General features: G+C 35.4%; 1 protein-coding gene across 3 annotated transcripts in view; it reads right to left on the reverse strand.

Annotated features, from left to right (window-relative positions):
* Nucleotides 1-26,976, reverse strand: part of LOC150088897 (uncharacterized) — a 599,507-nt gene that overhangs the window by 468,785 nt on the left and 103,746 nt on the right. For all 3 annotated transcript variants that reach the window (XM_090369705.1, XM_090369706.1, XM_090369707.1), the window contains 8 exons: nt 15,511-15,642; nt 15,093-15,215; nt 13,199-13,450; nt 8,607-8,729; nt 8,255-8,377; nt 6,484-6,606; nt 2,540-2,653; nt 2,226-2,357 (listed from right to left, as the gene is read on the reverse strand). In XM_090369705.1, coding sequence (XP_090225831.1) covers nt 2,226-2,357; nt 2,540-2,653; nt 6,484-6,606; nt 8,255-8,377; nt 8,607-8,729; nt 13,199-13,450; nt 15,093-15,215; nt 15,511-15,642 — 1,122 coding nt within the window. The remainder of the gene's footprint in view (nt 1-2,225; nt 2,358-2,539; nt 2,654-6,483; nt 6,607-8,254; nt 8,378-8,606; nt 8,730-13,198; nt 13,451-15,092; nt 15,216-15,510; nt 15,643-26,976) is intronic.

Consider the following 26,976-nt stretch of genomic DNA (forward strand, 5'->3'; position numbering starts at 1 on the left):
TTATTTTCGCTGCATAAGGACCACCGCCATGCAAATCCTCTGCATTGGTTGATCTATCGGAGAATGGAAGGGTGGTTTGGTTCTTCGATATTTCCGCCTTTGCGATGTTTTGTATGACGATTGAAATGCAGCGATTCCATGACCATTATTGGCCTCGTGGTCCTCTGTCGATATGGGGCATGATGGTCAGTCTATTTTATTTTAGTTTATTTTGATTTTGTTATCGTTTGGTAGTTCCTTTTACCCTCTTTGGGTGATATTTCACGTCTTTCAGAACTGGTACCTCTCGGGGGGGTACCGCTAAATTAATAACTAATTGGCATTATCCTAAAATTTGTATAGTTTTTGTTAATTGGATTTAAAGATCGAAATTATATTATGGGTTTCTGGGCTACTATTTATATCTATTCTTTCTTTTCGTTCGATTGTTTATTTGGGTTATTTTTATGTTAATTTTCGCTCTACAGTTTTTGCCATACTACTGGCTTATGTTTTATTTAATTTAAAATAATGGATGTATTTCAGCTTCATATGGAGGAATTGCATGTCGCTGCCTCTAATGAATGCTTAATTATTTATTCATTTTATTATAATTTAATTTTATTTAATATAATTCAATGATAGTATATATATATATATACACACACACACACACACACACATACACTATTCTACCAAAACATTTAGAAAAATAATTTTAATGAACAAATTAATAAGGGATGGGCCCTCTTTTGGCTCCAATGACAGCATATCAATCCATCATGGAATACTTTTGACCAGTTTCTTATAACAGACAGCAGAAATCTGTATCTATTCCTTTAATACAGTTGGCAATTCAGCTGTAAAAGGGAGGGGAGAGTGCACTGGTTATGCCTTGATCGATCAAGTCTTGTAGTTCGTCACAAAGGTGTTCGGTCAAATTTGGTCCTGGGCTCCAGGATATCCAGGCAAGTCGTTGGACTTTATTTTTTCTCAAATCAGGTTTTTACACTGCTTGTTGTATGCAATGAAGCATTATCATGATGTAACGTAAAAAACCTATTTCCACAGAACAGAGAGTGTGGACATCACAGAACTATCCAATATGTGAGTGTATGACCCTGCTTCTTCCAAGCTTTATTGTGGCTACAATACACTGCAATTGGTGACACTTCATAGGTACTCTCCAGATACACACACAAACCTTTGATCCAATTTCTGTGTAATACAACTCATCACTTTATAGGGTCTGTTTTCACTGTTCCATGGTGCAAGGACAATGGGCACCACAGCAAATGACACCTTGCATTTGATGGTGTGACGTGAAGCTTGTGAGCAGCAGCAGCAATTCTGCATAAAAAATACTGTGCAACTGCCACAGACCACGGATGCACTTACCAACAGTCCTGTGAATATCTGGAGCTCCTGTTGGAGCTCGAGATGTCCACAGGACTATAGGTAAATTTTTTCCAAGGATGTTACTTGGTTCACTTTCACTTTCTTTGCTTTCATTAAGGATTTAAGGATGTTTTTTTTTTGCCCATCTAGTAATTTGCATGCACTTACAACAACTTTGTTTTTCTGATTTTTACTATATAAAAATACAGTTGTTGCAAGTATCAAAAGCATGACTACCACTCATAATTATAAATTGCTTATATGGCACATGATGCAAGGAGGCAAAGCTTATACAGCATCAGCAAAGTGAAAGAATATTTTGGCAGAATGCTGACTTTCCACACCATTGGATTGGATAGTTGAAGAGAAATAATGTGAATTTCTCCCATGTTGGCCTAACATGATTCTGCCAGACTTTTCCCTATGGGGTCACCTAAAAGATATAATATACAATCAGAAACCAGATAAAATACAAGAACTTAGGATAAAAGTCATTCCTAAGTTCTTGGTTTATGAAGACAATCATCTTATTTTTATTAATAAAGCTATACTCACATAGTTTAAATAAATAAAATTACATTTCACTGAAATTTAATTAATGCTAGTTACTTCCATTTTAGCCTTTATTCTCATGTTACTTTATGCATTTTAACTTTGATCTAAAATTGCAATTCACCAAAAAAACTGGTTAATCACACAAAACACATATCTTTCAAAAAATAATTCCTGATATAAAACTGTTTCTATTATACATCATAATTTGATTTCTGGATTATAACTGCTTGAACTGCTTCCATCCCACAAAAACAATAACCTGTAACCTAAAATTAATTTAATTTCATACTAACCCCTACAGGAACTATCAGTTGAAGGTTTGATTTTTTCATATCCTGGTTTACATTCACAATGGTAACTTCCTATAGTGTTTTTACATGTAGCTCCTCGGCCACAGATATGTGGTGTTCGACATTCATCGACATCTAGCGAGTAAAATGAAATAGAAAGTGAGACTTAGTGTCACACACTAACCAAATAATCTGTATATGAAATTTGAGAGAGTAAGGGAAAATAGAAATATTATAAGAAATTTTAATAAGAATTATAACAGCATATTTCTTACTTTAAATAAATAACGGTTAAAGGCAATATAAAATTTACATACCAATACATTCTATTCCATGGACCTGAAAGCCAGATCTACATTGACAATGGGATCGAACACATTGAGCATTGGTAGTACATTCATAATCACCCTGACATGGCACATCAACTTTGACTAGAAATTAAACATAAAAATATATGTATAAATCTATACTTTCTAGGTTAAATTAAAAAGCACTTTTATTGTTTCAACAATAATTTTCTATGTAATCAGGGTTTTAAATATTTAGAATTACAGCATAATCAAATAAATTCAGCACTTTGGGATTTCCCCTCCTCCTGCCAGTTCAAAACTCAATCTATGATATGATTTGATAATAGTTTGATCTATGGTATGATCAAACTGCGTAGTAATTTTAAGGGAAGCAAAATAAGACATAGAATGTGATGCTTGGAAAACTTTCTCACAGCCACTGCTTTGATAAGAACAAGAATATTTCCTGAGGTGATCAATATGCTATAATTGCAAAGCTCACATTCAAGAAACATTTGCACAATGAAGTCACTTGATACTTTACAACCTTTGTTCAGCACATTATAGCATTTAATTGCCCTTACACTGTAAAACTTGTAACAATAACATAATGAAGTTGAAAAATTATTTCTGGCACCACACTTGCACAGAATTTGTTTATCAACTAACTGATCAATCATATCACACCATGTATTTGAATGATATCAAGAAACATGCTGCTTCAGGAATCTTTAGCAAATTTTCCATTGACGGAGTATGTTTTCTAAGTAAAATTTTCAAAAAGTGATAGATTTGTGAAGTTTCACCATATTTACATCAATGAAACTTGAAGTCCAAACCCAGTTTTTCTTTTTCTACTCTGAATGAATACTCTCTCACTCAGTATTGCTATGATGAAAAGTTAAAATGACAAGCATGACTGGGATAACTTGTTATATTTAAAGCTTCCTTGTGCATTTGTCAGTTCCCTAATCTAATATACATCAGTTCTTTCATAATAGCATCTGGTAAGTGCTCACACTGAAACTGACAGAACTGATGCTGCAAAACATCTATTTCTTTATCTTTAATAAGAAATACTGAAAACCTGTTCCCAAAAAATTTAAAATAATGCACTAACAATTGATGAAATTTGTCAGCATTTATAAGCACATCATTTTTCAATGGGAGCTTGTGCACCATGTAGTCACATGCAGCTATAAAGTACTTCCTCACTGAACAAGAGAATAGAATCTACTCATGTTTGACTCTTCACAACTATGGCAGTATGGCACCTGTGACTAAGTCAGAATCATCCTTCTGATTTAGGCTGCTATAGTAATCAATTTCCAAAACAGAAGATTTGAAAACTGTTAGTAAAATAAATTTTCACATAACATTCTTCACCATACCTAGGAGTAATGACTTCAGTACATTGATGAGAGGTACAATAGAGTGAAGAGCTATGTTTAGATTTTCAAACAGTGGCAATAAGTGGCCAGAGGAGAAAAACATGAAAAAGACTTTCAGCATGAGTGATAATAACAGGTCTGGAATTATCAGCTTGCTGGGCATGTTCAGAATGCTTTTACCAGAAGTTCGCAACTCAGAAGTAGTTCTATTTTTTGAATTCATCAATTTGTCTTCTTTCAAAACTTTTGGATCAGTGCTATCACAAGTGATAGCTTGTGTTATACTTTTCAATTTGGTAACTCTAAAAAGTGCTTATATGACTTTTCTCGACACTTCTAACCTCATCTTTAAACAGATTTGTCAAAGGCTACCGCTATTCTACCAGTTTAGTTATACATTTAACCAAAGACAGCTAACATGTATACATATGCTTCAAAATCTTCATACGAAGGTACACAACTCCCTTTGCAGCACAGAAATTAATAAGATGACAAGGATGGTCTATTACCAAAAAGTGCTCAATTTCTTCTTTTCATACTCTCGCTACTCCAGGTTTTAAGCCTACTATAACATGTATTATCAATAATAAGTGCCAGACAGTTTTTTTTAAGGAACCCTACATGCTTTCACGGTTGTATAAGAGATGTCCAATATAACCTGTAGAGTCACTTTCCAATGCTGACATTTGAGCAGGTTGCTTTTGAGTTGAATTTTTTTTAATTACAAGAGGTCGCCACAATAGGCGTGAATTCATTTTGACTACTGCCATCTGTAGTAGTCTGTATTACTGCCAACATTATCTATTTTTCCTATCTGTGCAATTTCACTAACAATATCTATTGTTTTTGTTCTTCCATAACCATCATTTCTTTTTGTTTTTTTTGGTAATTCACTGTTGGGAAATATATTTCTGAATAATCCGCCTGGCTGCACAACTCAAATAAAGATTACGTTCTATGGCAAAACATGCAAATAAACACTTGGAATGTATCACATCACCAGTCTATTTTTGAAACATCTATTTTTGCATTTCTTTCCACATTATCATTATACTGCATATGGGTAAAAGTAACCCCAGAGAAATGTACCAACTGTGTGGTACTACACTAAGGGTGGTAGAGAATGAAAAAGAACTGGGAGTAATTTTGCAGACAGATATAAAGTTTCTGATCAGTGCTGACAGGCTGCCAGAGCAGGTCATGGGGTATTGTCAATGATATATAGGAATTTTGCTAGTCGGAAAAAGGAGGTGATTATCGTTTTGTACAAGGCAGTGGTCAGGCCACACCTTGAGTACTGCATACAGGTCAAGTAATCATTTTAGGAAAGATATATAGTTGATTGAGCGAGCACAGAGAAGGGCAACAAGATTAGTGAGGGGAAAGAAGGTGTCCTCTTATGAAGAAAGGCTTAAGTTCTGTAAATTGTGCTGTCTGGAGAACTAGGCACCTGCAAAGTGGTCTAATTGAGATGTATAAGGGATTCTGATGGGATTCTTCCTCTTGCTCAGATTACAAACTTGAAGGGGCATAAATTCAAATTGAGGAAAGACAGTTGTAGAATAGATGTGCAGAAATTTGCCTTTAGCCAGCAGGTAGTTGATTGATGGAACAAACTTCCATTTGTCGTTGTGGAAGTTGATAGCTTATATAAATTCAAGGAGGAACTGGCTGGACAAACTTTTAAAGAGAATGGATGTGTGAAATGTTTTTTTTTGGCTGATGCTACATGAGCATGCTTTCTTGTATCATATGCCTCTACTACTACTACTACTTATTTGTTTGAAAATGTCTGATTGCATCATGTTTTCAGCCACTTGAAAGTGAAAAATCAAACCTATATAAGGTATGCAATGCAAACATGCCACCTTTTTCAGATTTTACAATACATGCATATATATCTTCTAAAATTTTGTGTCATATTTCTTTGACCTCTTACCAAATTATTAATTAGCTTCTCACTGCCCAAGTACTATGAAATGACTTCATATAATAGAAAACTGCTATTTTCCTATGTTTTTTAATGTAGACTACTACAGCACATGATGGCAAGATTCTCTGTCTTTTTGCAAAAACTCAATTTTTCTGTCTTTTTCTTTTCATGAAGAAATAGTAAAACTACAGTGAAACTGGAATTTTCTAAAATTTTGCATATTTCTGCTTATTTTTGTTAATGAATCTCTTTGTCACCAACTATATTACAACAAATGAGGCAAAGAAAGGTCAAATCAAGTAAAAAAGATGGATTCCCCATTGTACATCTGGAGAGTTGGCATTTGTTCAATATTGTAAATATGTTACTGTTATTTGGTTTTTAGGAGCATTAGCAACTAAGGCCATATTGCTCCGGGATATGCGGTGGTCATTCCCTGACCTTTCCGCATCCTCCGTATTTGGTGGTGATGGGCTCGAACCCCGGTCTAATCAAGAAGCGTGTGCTATGCACTGCTGCTCCTTCCCACCTGGCTACGGAGGCGCCATATTATTATTGTAAATATAGTTAACATTAAAATAATATGAGAACAAAGAATAAGAAACTGCAACAAATACACCTAAACTTTTGATCAAATTACTACTTACCTCTAGTGCAAGATTCTCTGGCATTACCATCATATCCTTCTACACATGTGCATTCATAAGTACCTGGAAGATTACGGCAAATGGCATTTTCTGGACAGGGATGTTGCAGACATTCATCGATATCTATGGGGACATTCATCAATATCAATTTATGTCAATGAATTAATTATCACTTACGAAAAATATTTAAAATAAATATCATTATTAATATTTATAATTCAAATGTGTTATTAGTCACTTCAGTTTGTTATTTTTAAAAAAATGCAAATTTTAAGACATTAAAAGATGTATATTTTTCTTTCTATTTTAAGTTAAAAATTGAAAACAAAAACAAATAATTTAGTTGATGTACATAGCATGTTACATTTCACATGAGTTCAATTTTTTTTCTTATTCAATTTTTTTTTAATTCAATTAAATTAATTGAATATTTTTTTTCTTTTTTCTGTGATGAATAGAAGTGAAAAGTAAATATGGTTATCCCTCTGGATGATTGTTTTCTACAGCAGCATGTTCGGGAGGCAACTAGAGGGAGTAATACTCTTGATCTGATTATCAGTAGTGATTCTTCATGCATTAAGAATCTGCAGATAAAGGAACCACTAGGTGGCAGTGATCATAGTGTGCTGAAGTGGGATTTATTCAAAGAGGTAACTACCATCAGGGGTAAAGGGAAGGGTGTACATCATGGAAAATGGCATTTTCCATGATGTACCTTGCCATTTTCCTCGGAAAATAACTCTGACAGAACACAGTTCACTCTGCAACAAATACATTCATAGTTACAATTAAGGTTGGCTGTCTGACCAGTAAAAATGGAAAAAGAAAGACAGAAAAGTTATATTTTGCTTTATCATCATTTTTCTATACTTCAGATACTTCAGCCATCCTAAGCAAATTTATTTCCATAATTCGATAGAATGAAAATATAACAGCACATGCCAAGTTGCATCAGAAACAGTTGAAATTAAGCAACAGACATATACTTGTAAAAACCTGTATGAGAAAAATTACATTTTCAAATTCTCTATAATGTGCTTTAAATTTGCAATTTGAAGCACTTATTACAGAGAAAAGTTTCATATTCCTATATATTTCACTCACAAAAAAAGTAGAAGTATCTTATATTTAACATTATTAAAAATGATGATATATTACTATTAATATTTGTTTGGTAGATTCTTATTACAAACCATATTTGTTATAATAAACTTTCACTGTATATGAGAATAACAATACTCATTGCTGAGAACACTTAAAAACATTTACACTATTATGAAAATATAAATATATTAACATGTTCATAAAAGTGTAAATGTTAAATATAAGAAATTTTTCTTTTAGAAGTGATGGTATTTTCATAATGATGGAAATGCTTTTGCTTCTATGATAACCTTCCTTGTTTTTAAGAGTACTTCAGTAAAATATTAATTATATATTCATATCATATGTGCAGTCACTACTACAATGGGGGGGGGGGGGGGTCAGGGAGCTAGATGGATGATTTGGTATAGTTGTTCAAGATCATAAGGGAGGCTGTTTAGCAATCTAATGGGAGAGATAAAACCTTGTAGTTTTGCCACTGATTAAATCATATTCTTATTTACAGCTGCTGAGATATACATAACATATTCTCTTATTTAACCTTTCAAATAAGCAAATAGCAAAGGTAACTCCCTGCCTGGGCAATCATAGGAATGCCGATACATACAATGCTTGGAAAAATACAAATACTGAATTTATTTACATAAACAACACTGGGAATACTTACCAGCACAAAGGATTTGTGGGTTTCCAGTATAGCCTTCCTGACAAGCACAACTATAACTTCCAGGGTTGTTCTGACAGATAGCATTGTATCCACAAGCATCAGGTCGACTACATTCATTGTCATCTAAATTTTAAAAAAACAGCAGATGATATAATTAAATGAATACTTCCAAATTTTCATAAGGTGTTGATTTAATTTTTTTGGTGTAGATTTATTTAAATTTTTGGATTTAGGAAATTATAATTCTATATTTTTAAAAGTGTGTCATATAATTTAAACAAAAATATCTTATCGTTAAACAAATTTGAGATCTAAGAGTAAACTAAGCTTTTATAAAAAATAACTCACATACCATGACAACCAGCAGAAAGATATGGGTCTCCTACAAATCCAACTTTACATCGACATGTATAACTTCCTGGACTGTTAGTACACTCTGTATTAGCTCCACAAGCATGGGGACATTCATTGATATCTAAGAATAAAAGTAATTTCATACGATATCAAATAAAAAAAAACAAATTTCATATGATATCAAAGAATAAAAGTAAATTAATGCATATCATGAAATTATTTGATACTAAGAAAACATGTTAAATTTACTCCATTATATGACAGTTAATCAAATAAAAATGGGGAGTAATTTTTTATCAATAACAGGTATTTTATTTTTTCAAAAAATTTGTCACCAAGTTAAGCACTTATCACATCTGTACACCACATTTTGTATAGCTAGCTCATAAAATTCTTATATTTGCTGCTGACACTATTGTTTGCTGGCTTATATTTTTTTTTCATTTTCTTCATTTTCTATATGGAATATTTGTCCTTATGGTTTAGTCCTCTTTAAATCTATTATTTTGAAATCTAGCCAAAGTTGGCAATAATTTGAATGGAGCACCAAGCCAGTGACACACATAAAAATTTTGTCTGGGGGGAGAGGAAACTCATACAGTCCACAATGATAGTTTTTTATAAGTGTAAAGACATTACAGCACAATAATTTAATATAAAAAATGATTTAGCATTAGCAGTGGCAAATGATGCAAGAAGGCAAGCTTATACAGCATCAACCAAAAAAAAACACAACAATTCCCTTTTCACCTATTCATCCCCTCCAATAGTTTGTCCAATTCTTCCTTAAATTTACTTAAGCCATCAACTTCCACAACAGATGGAAGTTTGATCTGTGCCCTCTCAATTTGTAGTCTGAGCAAAAGGAAGAATCCTATCAGCACTGGGCTTGCTCAATCCATTCAAAGACTTAATCCATCCATTCAAATTACTCATGTCACCATTTGATCCCCCTTTGTGAATTGGAGATACATTTGTACATCTACAGTCTGCAGGGACCTCCCCCGAATCCAAGAGTGCTCTCCTAATTATGGTTAAGGGTTTGCTTACTTCCTTTGCAGCCTCCCTAAATATAATTGTATAGATCACATCCACCTCAGGTGCCTTTCTTATGTTTAACTTCAACAATTTCTTTTCCACTTTCCTCTCAGTCATTAACACCTCAATGAGATCACCTCACAGGAGCCTAGTCTCCAGATGCTGCAATTTTCAGAACTGAAGCCTTTCTTGGTACAAGCACCCCCTTCATTCCCCTCACTAATCTTGTTCCTCTTCTCTGCACTCATTCCAGCAACTCTACATCCTACTTAAAATGAGGCCTCTAAACCTGTATGCAGTACCCAAGATGTAGACACTGCCTTATACAACTGGATAATCACTTCCTCATCCCTGCTGGCAAAAATGCTGTACATCATTGACAAAATCCCATGAGCTGTCCTGGCAGCTTCTCTGCACTGCTCAGAGAACTTCATATCTGACTGCACAATTACACCCAGGTCTTTTTCATTTACCACTACCCTGAGTGTTGCACCACACAGTTGGTATGTTACTCTGGGGTTACTGCTACCCATGTGCAGTACTTTGCATTTGTCAATGTTAAACTTCAGTTGCCACCTCTCAGCCAATCTGCTCAACTTTTCTAGATCCTGTTGCAATAGCATACTTTCATTAACCAAATAACATTAGTCCACAAAGAGCAGTGTCCACTGATCACCACTCTCTGTCTTCTCCCAATCAACCATCCCTTTATCTATCCATAGCAGCAACTTAACCTTAATGCCGCACTGCTCCAATTTGTACTTCTATGTGCAACAGTATCAAAAGCTTTCCTGAAACCCAAGTATTCTTCTCTTTCTTGGTGATTCCCTTCTACTTTTGACTCTCTCTCTCTCTCTCTCTCTCTCTCTCTCAGGATAACTCGGGATTTTTTTTTTTTTTTTTTTTTTTGGCTGGTGCAGCATAAGCCTCGGCTTCCTTGCACCATGTAGCTAATAATAATATGATATCAAAATTATTTTTTGCATCCAATTCCTTTGTGATGACATTGTAGTATCCAATCAAGTCAGCCAGACAAGATTTCCCCTTAATAAACCCATGCTGTGTTTGAAATATAACCGCAGCCTTGTCGATATGATCCTGCATTATTTCTTTTCTCCTTTGTGCTCTCCTAATCTTCTTTGTGAGTTGATCAAAGACTAGATTATATCTAAATTTAGACTTTAAATTTAAATTTGTATTTAAATTTACAGTTGTGCCCCAGTATCCACTGATTTTGAAGTTACTGTAGAGTTGTTAAAATTGGGAGGAAGAGACATAACACAAAAACTGGCAAGGCTCTTCACAAAGTGCATTAGAAAAGGTGTGATGCCTAAGCAGTGGAATAATGCAATCATAGTTTTGCTGCATAAGAAAGGAGATAAATCAGAAATTGGAAATTATAGACCAATTAGCTTGTTATCCCATATCTACAAGTTGTTCACAAGGGTCATTACTAACAGATTAGAAAGAATACTTGATGAGAATCAACCGAAAGAGCAAGCTGGCTTTAGGACAGGATTCTCAACTATGGATCACCTTCACATAATATCACAGCTAATGGAGAAAGCAAGTGAATATAAAACACCATTATGCCTGGCATTTGTGGATTATGAAAAGGCATTTGACTCTATACAGCATAAGGCAATGTTTCGGGCACTGGAAAGACAAGGCATAGATACTCCATATATTATGATTTTGAAGAAAATATATGAGAGTGCTACATCCTTTATTAGACTAGACAAAGACAGTAGCAAATTTAAAATCGAGAAAGGAGTTCGACAAGGAGACACAATATCTCCGAAGCTGTTTACTGCTGCCCTTGAGGAAGCTTTCAGAAGATTAGACTGGTCGCAGAAAGGAGTCAATGTGAATGGAGAGTACCTAAACCATTTACGATTTGCAGATGACATTGTGGTCATAAGCCACGATCCCAAAGAATTAGAGGAAAATCTTAATCAGTTATGCACAGTTAGTAAGGATTTTGGACTAAAGATGAATATGGCTAAAACAAAAGTAATGATGAACAAGTATGCCACGGAAAGGGAAATAATGATTGAAGGAGCAGTAATTGAAAAGGTGGAGTCATATACTTATCTGGGACAAGTTATTAGCTGTAATAATGATAAATGGCTGGAAGTCAAGAGAAGAATAAATTTTGGATGGATAGCATTCAGGAAATATAGTCACATACTGAAGAGCAATATCCCAGTTTGTCTGAAACGTAAAATAATGAACCAATGTATACTCCCCACCACGACTTATGGAAGTGAAACTTGGGCACTCACCAAAAGAATGGAAGAGAAGCTAAGAACTACACAGCGAAGAATGGAACGAATTATATTGGGAATCAGACTGTTAGATAAGAAGAGAAACACATGGATTAGGCAGCAAACTCAAGTAAAGGACATTCTTATCAAAACTAAAGAACTAAAATGGTCTTGGGCAGGACACATAGCTCGAAGACATGATGACAGATGGACTAAGAAAATAACAGAATGGTACCCAAGAGGAGCTAGAAGAAAACCTGGAAGACAAAGGCGGAGATGGATAGATGAAATTCATGAGTTTTTGAGTAGTAAATGGATGGCCAGTGCTCAAAACAGAAGGAACTGGAAAGTTGCTGGAGAGGCCTTCATCCTGCAGTGGATTGAAAATGGCTGATGATGATGATGATGATCCACTGATTCAGTTACCCGCAGTTAACCACGAAAAAAAAACAAAAAACCTTAACATGTACTACTCACATGTCCAATACGATGCTTCCCTTTATTTTTTACAAGCTCAATTTTAAATCGAATAGCTTCCCTTTATTTTTTAAATTTGTCACTTATAGTTTGGTCACCAACATTATTATTATTATTATTATTATTAGCCATGTGGTGCAAGGAAGCCTGAGGCTTATGCTGCACCAGCATAAGCCTCAGGTTCATTATGATGGTTCTTTAGATTCTTAATGGATGCACCGTTTTCAAACTTTTGAATAATTTCAAGTTCTTGTTTAATTTGAACTGCTCTCCATTTACAATCATTCCTTTAGTTAACCATGTTTGCAGGAAAGGGGAGGAAACTGCATTGATGCACACCTGAAAAACTGTAAGATATTCTTTGTGATGCATTTGGAATACCGGCATTGCTGATAAGGTGCCTCACATATAGAGTCATGGTAATACATAAAGTACATACCAGGCAAAACTCTCAGGTACAACTTTTAGTGAGATGCATTTTTCATGAAAAATGTTTAAAGCAGGGTGTGCCAAATTTAAGGTTTGCCCCAAGCACCTAAATCACTGACTTATGCATAAAGTTAGTGCTTCTCATGTGACGTGAAGATATACAATTCTGTATTATATAATTCCCTAAAAATGATTAAATATCAATCTAAAAAATATTCATTCAAAAGTATTTTAATTTTATTTTAATTAGTTTACATAATTTAAATATAAATATAAAAATTATGCATTAATTAAATTTATATAATTTCTAGTAACCTTAACTAAAATAAACTCTCTGGAGAAACAATTACAATTCCTTTACAAGTATTTATGTCCTTACCATTACAAGCTGTTGCTGGATTTCCAGTATATCCTTCTGGACAAAGACAATAAAAGCCACCCTGAGTATTAGTACATATGGCTCCTCTAGCACATGGATTTCGAGGACCAACACATTCATCAACATCTACACAGCCTGCCTCGGGAGTAGGATTTCCAGTGAAACCTCTATTACAGCTGCATGTATAACCTCCTCTCGTATTGGTACAAACAGCTCCCGATCCACATGGATTCTTTCTACATTCATCTAAATCTGAATTAAAATATCATAATTTTTAATATATGTATTAGATATTAATTTATTCATTTAAAAACTATTTTTGGGTGTATTAAAAATATTAAAAACTTAAAGGAATTAATTTTTCACAATGCAAACAATCAAAGAGAGAAAAACTTTTATTGTTATTAAATCTCCATGCAATTTCATGACATTATGAGAGCTTAATATTAATCTTTTCTATAGTTTAAAATATAATTATAGTTACTGTGAAGTTAAAATTATTGTGTAACTATACAAATCAAAAATTTTAAAAATAAATATTGCCTCAATATTTATTAATACAGTGTATACATTAATATATATATATATATATATATATATATATATATATATATATATATATATTCATTTATATGCTAAAAACTTTTTATATCCGACCTCAAGTAACTTTAGAGCTAAAAGATTCAGCCATATATGATCTATAAAACATTAAAGTGTATGAAATATCAAAGCTTCGTTTCTGAATACAGCCAAAAAATTAAATTAAGTTTGCTATTAAGATGTGCAATGAATTCTGTATAAATCTTAATTTGCTTTTTTTGGCTATATACAGAAACAAGAGCATGCAATGGTATCTGAAGGTGTGGGAGCATGGTTGGTTCTGGGTGTCCCCTTTCTTCTATTACAGTATAGCTATGCTATAATTTAAGAAATGCTTTGAGGCTCTCCTCTCTGTAAGGATCCAAGTGCGTCACATCTAGTGCATCCTCCCAAATTGCATGGTCCCCCTGCTCAGAAATGAGACCTTGCTACTTTTTGTTACTTTATTCTTTTTATATTATATTATATTTTATATTATATTAAAATACATATAACTTTATTAATAATATGTTTTCATCAAAATTAGTCATCATTTCAATGAAAGATGTTGATAACCATCTAATTTTGGCTCACTGGTTCAAAGACCCATTGAATTTTTTTTTTGTTTTACATTTAAATTCATAAAACAAACAGTAAGATAAAATAAAATAAAAATTTACATAGTACCAAAAGTGCAACAATCACTCCTTTTATCCCAACCATGAAGATTTTATACACTCAAAAGACAATACTCAATTCGTAGATGACTCAAACATACAATTTTTCTGAAAATACCTTGAGCTTTTATATTATGATGCTATATAGTACTGTTGGATTATCTTTATAATGCATCATCCCATGCAGAAGTCCTAGCAAAAAAAGTCAGGACTCATACTTAAATACATATCTATTACAAAAAAAATAATAAAATAAAATAAAAATAACAACTTACAGGCACACCATATCTGTAGTTGCAAAGTTCAGCCTCATAGAAAACACATGGTTTCGAAACCTGTTGAGGCAGGTTTTTTTTTTTTTTTTTTAACACCAAGATCAGCTAGTTGCTCTTTTGTGATGGTTTCCCTCCCAGAAACTTGGGTTTGGTTTTTCATAAAGCGAAACAGGCAAACCAACCATGGTATGATCCAAATTCGGTAATATATAAGATTTTTAAATACCTACTGTTCATCTATCAACAACCACAGCCAGAATGAGCCCTTGGTCTGTTTTTCTAGAAGTAAAATTAAGCTACTCATTGTCTGAGACTGATTAAAATGTTCTTTTCTTTATTTTCACAAAACAATTAATAACATACCAAAACATTCTCTGAATGGATCCCCGTCATATCCTGGTGGGCAATAACATTTATAGCTTCCAGGGATATTTTCACAATGAGCTCCATGCCCACATGCATCTGGCTCCTGGCACTCATCAATATCTGAAATAAGTTTCAAATAATATCTATTTTGTATCTTATATTTTCACATTTTAAAATATTTTTAAAATGTAAAATTTTAACAAAATTAAATTTAAAGCATTTCATTAATTAAAATTAAAACAAAGTTAACTAAATGTTTCATCATTTTTAAATTATGAATTTTGTAAATATTTTTTTAAAAATATTATAAATAATATTTTGCCATTACTTTACATCTTATTAATTAAATAATATCCATATTACATCACTGATTTTTACATAAGTGTTTTAATAAATAATAACAATATGGTCATACCAAGACAAGCCACAGTTGCATTTCCTGTAAAGCCCGGAAGACATTTACAAACATAATGGCCAGGAAGATTGCAACACTCAGCATTTTCCACACATATTGCAGCTAAAGATGGTATTTCACATTCATTGATATCTAGTAAAATAAAAAATAAAATAAAGACAATTACAATCTTCTCAATATTCGGCAAATATGATTTTTGTAAGGTAAGTTTAATTTTTTTTGAAAATTTGTTAAACTGTTCTTGTTAATATTTTTGACAAATAATCATGATCATGAAAATCAAATGCAGTAATCATAATTTAATATAGGGTCAACTGAAAGCACATGTTGAGGGTGCAATAAAAACAATTGATACAAATTAAATTTTTAAAAATAATAATACATGAATAAATCATAAAAATCATTCGAGAGCCCTAAATTTCCCAAAAAAAACTGCTGTCTAATGTTTACTTATAATTTATATTCACATTTAAATTATTTATATTTAAATACATATATAAATTTAAATTATTTTAGTGTAATAATAATTGCTTAATTATATATTATATAATTATTTAAATTATTACGCTATTGCATCATAATTTAAATAATTATAACGCAATAGTAAATGACAGGCACCTATGATTTATAATGCAATTATTACAAATTATCATGCGTATTATTTGCTTAGTGTTGGCTGAATTTTATAATATTCAATAATAACTTGTAGATGTCTCCTAGTTTCCACTTTATTCTCAAAAGGTATCATCTTTGTCCCAATCGGAAACCGATAATCCTTTGTGGCAGGAACGAAACGATAAAAAAAAAAATCGACTGAGAATGGATATACAGTATATCGATTCCCCTTTATTTCAAGTTCCGGTAAATAAGCCAGTAACACTGACCAAGGTCAAGTGTGGAAAAACGCTGATCCTATCGACAACTGTAAGCAGATGGATTTCCGTTTTTGAGTCATTACTACCACAATAGCTCGTGTGTTCCACAGTGTAAGTTATTCAGCTAAGAAAGTGTGCAGCGGAAGTCACGCGCCACAGACCGCAATACAGTGTGAAGACTACCTTCAAGAGAGACCAGTCCCCAACGTGCTTGTCCTCCTCAAATCAACGGGAAAACCGGATTTCAAGCGGGCGAGTGGGCGGCTGCCGACGCATGACCTCGAAGTGCCCACGAAATGCCTTGGGTTGTTCAAATGAGAGAGGCCACTGGGACACAAAGACGCCTTCCAATACTGTCTTGCTCCAACTTTGATTTTCAAACACAGATGGCTTGAAAAGAGAAATCGTAAGGGATTTAATTTCATGGAAACTAGTTATATTAGAATTCGTAGTAGCGAATGATGTAAGGAAGGAAGTTCATACAGCTTCTGCCAAAAAAAAACTATCCTCCTCATCTGTCTCTCCCTTCTAATTATTTGTCAAATTCATCCTTAATTTTATTCAAACTACGCATTTCCATAACACCAGATGGTAATTTCTTCCAACAATAAATTAATCTCTAGCTGAAAGCAAATTTTCCCACATATATCATGCATCACATGATGGTTTAGTGCACGGCAAAATAGTTACAGCAGTGATATCCGAAAGACCATTCGTTTATAAGTGTAGCAGCTTTCCCAAAAAGGATTCTGTGAAAAATAAAACGTTAGTTTCAGCTTCAGACGTAGTAGTAGTAGTAATAAAGGCAAATGATGCAAGAAAGCAAGTTTATATAGCATTAGACAAAAAAAAAAAAAAAAAAAAAAACCTACAGTCTACCCATCCATAGGTAGTAAATGACATAGATAAAGCAAACAATATGGTCATTTATCATCCATACCCTCCAATAATTTGTCTAGTTCTCCTTGAATTTATTGAACAACCCATCCACTTCCACAACAACAACAGATGGAAGCCTGTTCCAACAATCAACCACCCACTGGCTGAATGTAAACTTCTGCAAATCTATCCTGCAACGATCCCTCCTCAACTTGAATTTATGCTCGCTCATATGTGTAGTCTCAACAAATGGAAGAATGCCATTAATATAGAGCTTACTCAATCCATTCAAAGCTTTAAACACCTTAATCAGATCTCCACGCAAGTGCTTAATCTCGAGATGCTGCAATTTGCAGAACTGAGCCATTTCTAGGTAAGAGCACCCTTTTGCTCCCTTCACCAGTCTGGTTGCTCTTCTCTGCACCCATTCCAGAAGCTCTACATCATTCCTAAAGTGAAGTCTCCAGATCTGTTTCCAGTACTCAACATATGGCCTAACCATGTCCTTGTACAAATGGACAATCACCTCCTTATCCCTGCTAGCAAAGTTTCTGTCTATCATTGACAAAAAAACCTGCCTTAATCACCCTGCCAAACTTTATGTCAGTTGTAAACTCATCAAGCCTGATATATCTTCATCAGTATCATTAATAAATACAGAAAAGAACAATGGACCCAGCACTGAACTGTGGAGAACTCTACTAATAACCAGTGACGTAAATATGCAATGCAGCCAATGCGGTGCATTGTGGCCACGACCGAAAGGTGGCCCACTGTCCTCCTGCCCGAAAGAGAAAAAAATTTAATTGAGTAAAAATGCAAGTTTTTTAGTTACGATAAAATTTACTATATCTACGACCAATATTTTTTTTCACACGAAGCATGTTCATTGTTAGCTGGCTGCAAGGCACAAGCGAAACTACAGTGAATAGAGGTGAAATGGTATTACCATAGCAGCTGCTTCCAGGGTAATTTTTCAGGATTTTTTATTTTTACCAAAACAATTTTGAGGGGGCGCCCACACAAAACTTTGCATTGGGGCCCACTTTTCTAGTTACGACACTGCTAATAACTTCAGTCCATGAAGAGCAATGCCCGTTGATTACCACACCCTGTCCTCTTCTTCCACTTAACCATCCCTTTATCCGTAGCAGTAACTTGCTCTTACTGCTACATTGCTCCAGTTTGTACAGCAATCTTTTATGTGCAACAGCATCAAAAGCCTTCCTGAAATCCAAGTATATTATGTCAAAATTATTTTTTGTATTCAGTTCCTTGGTCACTACATTATAGTATCCTATCAGATTGGTTAGACAAGGCCGCCCCTTAACAGATTCATTCTGTGATTGCAGTATAATTGCATGCCTATCCAGATGGTCCTGCATTACTTCTTTAACCAGTGATTCCATCATTTTCACTGGAACAGACGTTAGGCTAACAGGTCTGTAATTGCACGTGCATATACATATTACACAACCTGCAACGAAAAATCTCAATCTGCATCGAAATTCGTATTTATCAAAATAGCATACAAGTAACGAATGTCAATAATAATATAGTAAAAATTTGAAATTTCTCTAGCATAATAACAATAAGGCACAAGAAATAAAAAAACACTGAAACATTTTCTGTTTACTGGCAGATAAATCCCAAAATCTTATTCATTAATTTTAAAATCATACTGATTAGACACAAACAAGGTACTTTTGTATCATGCAATCGTCTGTGCGTGTGTATGCATTCTATGCTAGTGATGCATTTTTGGGACAAAGCAGTGGAACAATTCACGGGGATATTCTACGTCTCCAGTCGTTACCCATTAACTACAATCCAAGTGAAAATGTTTTAAAATTATGAAATTTTTCTAGTGTCATTGGAACCCAGACCTTTCCAAATAAGGAAAGATCTGGGAACGCAGACCTTTCCAAATAAGAAAAGGTCTGAGCTTACAAAATGAAGAGGTTAGACTTCAATTAAATCCTTGCGGATAACAAAATGGTTACAATTAGTGTCTTTTCATGATATTTGATCCCAAGCGTAAATCCCAAATTTTCTCTGCGAAAACTTGGCTTTTTCATTCGGTAAAACAGTCAAACCGACCACAATTTGGACACAAATATACGGATGCCTCACAGTAATAGTTGCTTTGGACTAAATCAAACACAACTTCATTCAATATTACTGTCTGGAAAGAGCTCTAAACTGCATTGCTTTTTGGTTTGTTTTATTTATTTATTTTTTATTATGTAGTATTATAAAGCATGAAAAACATTGTTTTATTCACTGTTTTTAAACCTTTTCTATATATTATAAACGATCGTTATAATTTATAATTGGTAAAATTCTATTTAAAAAAACCTCATAATTTCATAATCTTTATTTGGTATAAACACTGTCCTTCTCACAACGGGTGGAAAAGACCTGATTTCAAATCCCATCAATGAAGCGAGGAATTTTCAAGGGCCTTTTTTACAAAGTGGCTGAGTTAGCCAGTCTCAAGCACTGGGTCATAGTTTTTCCTCCCCGAAACTCTGGTTTTTCGTCCACAAAACAGCAAATCGACCACAGATTACTCGCAATTTACAGACGTAAGTTGCTGATGTGTCTAAAACCCTACAACCAACGAATCAAAATCGTTTTTATTTTATTACATAAGACCAGCTTCACAGAAGTCAATAGTTTTTGCTCGTAAATAAAAACCTCTACAATGGAGAGATAAAATCGTGCCATAGACAAGTGCTGTAATCACTTCTTTACTTCTGTCCTAAGTCTTTTGTCCTTAGATAAGAAACGCTATGCATTTTTAGCGTTTTACATCGTTTATTGTAAATAGGATTTATTTCACCCATTAAAATACTACTACTAACAACAATTTCTTTAAGGAACTAAATATTCAATTTTATACAATTCTTACAATGCATTGTCCACGATAAACAAAAGTTATCTGCATCAAAATTCTACAAGCGCATTGTAAGCTTCCCAGTCATTTTATACTAGGACACGGGAGCTTGCCCCTGGCAACCTCGAGCAGCCATCCATGATACCTCGCCATGAGTTGACCTCTTTAAGTCCAAAAGAAAATGAACTACAGAATTCTGTCAGTCAGCCGCAGTGGGATGTATCACACTCTCTAGCGAGGGCACGTGTGACGGAAGACCTCTAACAAAACCAGCCTTTTCCAAGGTCGCTTTTGTCGAATATCCATGACAGGTGGAAACTACTGTCCGGTTGCTACACGTGACTCTCTGCCATCGCACCATAGTTGCTTTCCTCAATCACTAACCCCACCTATAAGCTGCCTCCATTAGAAATCCCGTGGCCTCCCAACAAACAGCCTTGGGAAAAGTGCCCAAAGAGAATTGCATCCATTTCAAGGCCACACACGACAGGTGGCGGTAGCTGTAAAAATAGCTAGAAGGAACTGTGATGTCTGTGCTCTCTAAGCTTAAAGACGGGCTCGTCGTTGCTATTACATCATAGCGTACGGAATGTTATTGTCTTCCGAGTAAAGAAAGGAATGGTAGAAGGCTTGAAAGAGAAAACATCACGATTGCAAGAAATTGCATTTCTATAAAAACGTGAGTTAAAAGCCGGATGTCGCTTTTTTTTTTATCACATTCAACTGTAATAAAAGTAGTTCTTCATTTTCAAAGTAGGTAATAAAAAAAAACGAAATACAGTACTAGTAAGGTGAGTTTAAACCTTAATCAGAAGCTGAATAGACACCAAGACTGCAGAAATCGCATATGCAAGACCTGGTGATATCTCATGATTTCCATGTTATTGAGAGATCATCATATGGAAGACCAAAGCGTCAAAACCTAAATAATTAAGAAAATTGTTAATTACACGCAGGTAGTTATTGCGTAATGCCATGAGTACTTCTGAGACCAAAACTCTAACAAAATGTGGAACGTTCCAAAAGAAATCTGCCAACTGATATTAGTTGGTTGAAAAGGAACTGTTGCTTAAATATTACAAACAGCATTCATCAAAACCAGATGATTAACACGAAAAAATCAGCAATATCATTATTTGTGATGTGGACATGCACATACACTGAGTGGTCACCTCATTGGGTACACCAACTTAACAGCCCTCAGGCTGTTCTGAAGGATAAAAGCATTGTTGCATGAACTCAACGAGAAGTCGAAAACGTACCAGAGAAGTGCTGGCTCAGTTGGTTCCCACAGTTGTCGCAAAATGAAGGATTGCAAATCTCTAGTCCAAACTATTTCCACCTCATCTCATTGGGGCTCAATTGGATTGAGATCTCGTACTGGAGGAAACAACCACAATAGGCTGAATTCACTCTGTTGTTCCTTAAAATAAGTTGTATACAATTCTGGCCTTATGAAATAGCTCATTATCCTGTCGGAAGAACCCATTCGGTGATGGATTAACTGTAGTTGAAGGGTTGCGCTTCCTTGCAATACAACTTCTAGATGGCATCCTTCAACACGGCATTCAAAGTGTTGCTCTATTGGTATCAAGGAACCCGATGTGCAACACGAAAACATTCCCCACAATATTGCACTGTTGACATTTGGAACACGGACTCATGCTGTTTTCGCCATATTCTGGTCCTTCCATCAGCATGAAAAAGCAGTCACCGCGATTCGTCACACCAGACAACATTTTTCCAATCCTCTGCTGTCCAATTTGAATGTTCCTAGCCGACTATAATCATACCCCCTTGTTTTTTCTGAAAGGAGTGTGAGTCGCTGCGGTCGTCGACAGCGATATCCATTCTGTGACAAATTACGACGAGTTGCACATTTTGAAATGCTCCTTTGGTTACTACTGTGGTATAGGGTTATTTGATTGACAATAGCCTTCCTGTTGTATCTTGCCAATCTCCATTGGCCTCTCGCATCACCGAGCTGCTTCCGACAGCATACTGGTTGTTACTTGTTTATTGGACTAATCCCAATACAGTTATTGGACTAATTCCAATATGACTATATTGAGATTAGTCCAATAATTTGTGCCCTTTGTCCCAAAAACTTATATAAGACCATCTGGTGAATGATTATAAGATCTAGATACGTGGAAGAGTCGTACCAAGTGAAACATTGCTCTCCCCAGGTTTATTCTATGCTCTATCATGTGGAATGTTCTGGAGAGCTTCTCTGAGTGTGACATGGAAGGGATTTGGACGGTGACTTATGCAGACGATCTAGCATTCGCCTTTCCACCTGAAATTAATGTCGTCAACTATGAGCTCAGATCTTGGTTTGCAGTTCGGATCATACACTTGTTTCCTTTTGGCAGGCATGGCTTGAGACTCTGGTTAGGATTACTCGGCTTGGCTGCGTCTGGTCTTTGTCCTTGTGGAAGGCTGAAGACCTGCCTCCATGTTTCACTGCAGTATGTACTTTACACCAATTAGAGAGTGCTGATTAAGAGAGAGAGACTGCCATCTTTTACGAAACTAACTTTACTGTCCTGTTCTCAACTCGGCAGTATGATCAGGCCTTCTGTAGATTTATCGATAAGGTGTTTAGAAGGAGACATGTAGTAGAGTCACACCTCTTCGGCGGTAGGAATGGAAACTAGGTGTATTGGAGATTACAAGGGGCTGTCTCCTATCTCCGAAGGGAGACAGTTCTTTGTTCTTTTTTTGTTCTCAAAATTGTCTGCGCGGTAGCACAGTAGTATCGTCGTCACCACACCGGCTGGAAAAGGCCCGGGTTCGAATCCCGTAGATGACGCGAGGAACTTCTATGGGCTTTTTCACTCCGTGGCTGAGTTATTTGGTCTCAGGAGTAGATAGCAAGGCTTTTTCCCCTTGAAAAACTTGGGATTTTTCGTCCAGTAAAGCAGGAAAATCGACCAGAAAACACGTGCAATTTACAGACACACATATGGATAGTTGAAAGTAATTTTCCAGGTGACCCAAATATAACAGGTTTTTTTTGTTGTTGTTTTGTTTTTTACAATCGATATAATTTTATTTCAGTTTAATTTTAAATTTCATTTAAACAATTTTATCAATTTTAAACAATTTTAAAATAAATTGACTAGAGTGAATTAAGAAACTAAATTTTCTCTTAATGCCTAATTTTCAGATGGACTCTGGCATTTATGATATATAAACTTGCTTTCTTGCATCATATGCCTCTACTAATGCTAATTTATAATAATAAAATTTCCTCAAATGACCACTTCCTCCCACAAAGACAAAATGTAGAGAATACCTGAGTTCGAAAATTTTATCAACTTTTTGTCACCATATGAGGCTCTGCACCTCACAGACGGTATAGTAGATATAATCATCATCTTCGCACACCAGGTGGAAATGATCCTGATGTGGTTATTTCCACCTGGTGTGTGATCCTAAAGTTGAAATGCAAACGGTGGTGCGAGAAATTTTTACGAACTTTTTCCCGCGGTTAGTAGGGCTCTCGAAGAGGTTTGTATAGTTTTTTCTCTAGAAACTCAGGTATTTGGTCCAGCGAACAGGCAAATGGACTACAGCTTACACCCAGTTTACATATACTACATACTGACGCCTCTTAGCCTTTCTCACCGACTATCACCGCTCCATGGTGGTTGTTGCGTGACACGCACGCAACAACCACCATGGAGCGGTGATAGTCAGTGTCTAGTAAGCATTTCATGGTTTTCCGCTCCCGGAAGTTCAGGTTTTTAATCCAGCAAATAGGTATGATTCTGATTGGGATTCCAATGTATGTAGTCCAATAACTAAATGCATCGCCACTTCTTATGGAGAAAGGTGTAAAAAATACATACTGTATTATATCCCTTAAATCACAATTTTTTATAGGGAACCAGTTATTAAGATTTTGGCAGCTCATCACTGCCATACACTATATGCTTTGGGTGGATATTGTAGTATTCCTTTTACTGATCCTAAGCTGAATAACTTGAGCAGAAGTATGCTGACTGTAGTTGGAACGAATATACGTCGTCAGTGGTTATGATTACTGTCCTTTAACACCATGTGGAAAGAGAGCAGATTCGAAGCCTGTCAAGACGGGGAATTTTCATGGGTTTTCTCCCCGTCAGGAAGTTAGTCCGTCTCAGTCGAGGATTTCATGCTATCGCTCGAGCCTTCGTGGGTTGCGCAGTTGGTATAATCAGCGTCCTCCCACACTGGGTGGAAAAGATCTCAGTTCGAATCCCATCGATAATGCGAGGAATTTTTATGGGCCTTTTACACAACTTGGCTGATTTAGTCGGTCTCAGCGAGGGTACGTGGATTTTTCTCCAGGAAACGCGGTTTTTTCGTCGCCAAATCGACTACAGAACATATGAAATATGTATACATATTTACAGGAGGAAGAAAACTTACATTTGAACATATATACAGAGAATTAATTAAGTTTACAATATAAATTCAATCTATTAAATGACAGCCAAAGTCTTGAACTTCAGAGAATTTTATGCGTTTGTCGATGGCATGTGATGGACTGGTAGATGGAGTGAGTGACTTGATCGTGTTTGTCGAGATTCACTGGAGGTCGGTGCTTCGATGCAAGTCTTCCAGGATATCCTCCTTCCTGTATTTCTTGTTATCTAATAGTTTGTTGGGGTTAATTTGCAGATTGTTGAAATGTTCCATAATGTTTCTGGGGACATATCTCTAATACCGTTGTTTATATCGCTCTCTTGGATGGGTACTTGAGGCTAAGATGATTTCTTGCACGTCGGGAGAATCAATCCTATTAGTTAACAGTTTGGTAAGAGTGATGAGGTTCTTTTCCAGAATTTTGATCATCCATGGTGTCATGTTCATGTTCGCATATAGAATAGATCTAGAGATGGTGAACGGGTTCCCATGGATCCTAGCTCATAGCTTCGGTTGCGCCAAAACAACAAAAATAACAGTATTATACAAAAGATTTGTTCGAATGAAACTAGACACAAAGCTGGAGAAAGTTGGGCTGGAAAGGGGGGAAAAGGCGAGTGAACGTCATCTCTCTCCCCTTCCCCAGCTAACTGTATCGTACACATATAAATACGGTGTAAATGACATACAGTTGTCACCATTTTTTCCCCTTGTGTATATTCTATCTGTTTTTCTGCCAAATTAATCAAGTGACAAATTCTGACTCTCGTTAGTGTAATTTTGCTGTCTGGCTGTTGTTGGATAGGTATTGTGACGTCATCAGACAAAACACTCTTTAGACGACTTGACCTCTTTCTTTACGCACGCGGTAGTCATATAGCCTTGTTCTACATACTCAACACCTACACCAGGTGGACACAACATTACTAAAATCCAGTTCCTTACCTCTAACTTCACATAACCGGAACTCTAATGATTAAAATTACGCTGTGATTTTTAATTTTAAATTATATGTTATTAATCTATGTTTGGTGAAGCGGAAGAAGGTGGCCATGGCTTTAAACAAGGCTAATCCTCGTAAGACTCGTTAAGGTCCATTGTAAGAGCTCAGACATAAATCTCTGCAATGATCAGTGATGTTCACTTCTGCCCTTGTTTCAACTTTTTAGCCTTCTGTTTAACCACCCCATTTCCTGTATAGTCACGTAAATACGCCCACAATGATGGCTGTTTAATTTAGTGAAAGGATGGAACTTGTACACTAAGAACCAGTACTGTGGAAAATTAGGGGCGGCACTGATCAAGATAGAATTATCTGTAAGTGGCGCATATCAGATTGCAACACTGATTGACAACCAAAACTTGTTTCAGTAAAACGGGAAGCATTAATAACAATGCTTTTCTACAGATCAGATTTTTCAATTGCCTGTCACTATACAAAGTTCAGAAGAATGGAAAAATTCTGTATTGTTTCTAGCTTGCGCTAGAATAGAATGAGAAAATAAAACCACATAACTGAAAAGAATAAAAAAATAAAAAAACAATGATGAATGCATGAGTTTTTGCCATTCCAGGACCAGTTATTATATTCGTGATGAGATTCCTGTAGTCTATGATGGGATTCGAACCAGACCTCTCCAAATGATTAACAAGGGGGTGGAAACTACTATACTCACTGAATGTAGTAGTTTCCACCCCCATTTAGGAACGGTTCCAGTTAAATAGGTCACTCTCTCTCTTATCAAAATTATATTAGTGTTGGTAAAAATGATACCAAGAAGCACCCATATGAAACACCATCCAAAAATAAAATAATCGAAATAAACAAATTATTTAAATTAAATTAAAATATAAAATAATCAATGTTACCTTCTCTCACTTCATTTACCTATTTCTTTTAAGTATTTTTCCTGTCTTTCCTTACCTGTGTATAGCAGGCCGTTCCAGACCAGCATGCTTTAGAAATGTTGGTGCATGTTAACGCAGCTGCTTCTCACAGTTTCTGCAAATTGATGGTCGGAGATCTCTGCTCTGAAGAGCTCATTCCACTTCATTCCACAGGTGTTCAATTGTATTGAAATCTACTGAGTGGAAAAGAGCACCACTAGAGTAAGCTGAATTCACTCTCACGTTCCTAGAACCAGTTGTGTCAAATTCTGGCCTTGTGACATGGCTCATTATGCGCCTCTTCGCAAAACAACTTCCAAATAACCCATAGCATTCAAATATTGCTCCATTAGTATCAAGGGATCCAATGTGCCACGAAAACACTCCCCACACCATTACATCACCACCAGCAACGCCAGTCTGCATTGTTGATACCTAGCACATGGGTACATATTCTGGACCTTCCTTTTAATAAAACAGCAGGAACCAAGATTCATCAGACAGCAGACA

The sequence above is a fragment of the Mastigoproctus giganteus genome, chromosome 3 (genome assembly GCF_048544385.1).
Source record: "Mastigoproctus giganteus isolate SK-2022 chromosome 3, ASM4854438v1, whole genome shotgun sequence".
Classification (NCBI taxonomy): domain Eukaryota; kingdom Metazoa; phylum Arthropoda; class Arachnida; order Uropygi; family Thelyphonidae; genus Mastigoproctus; species Mastigoproctus giganteus.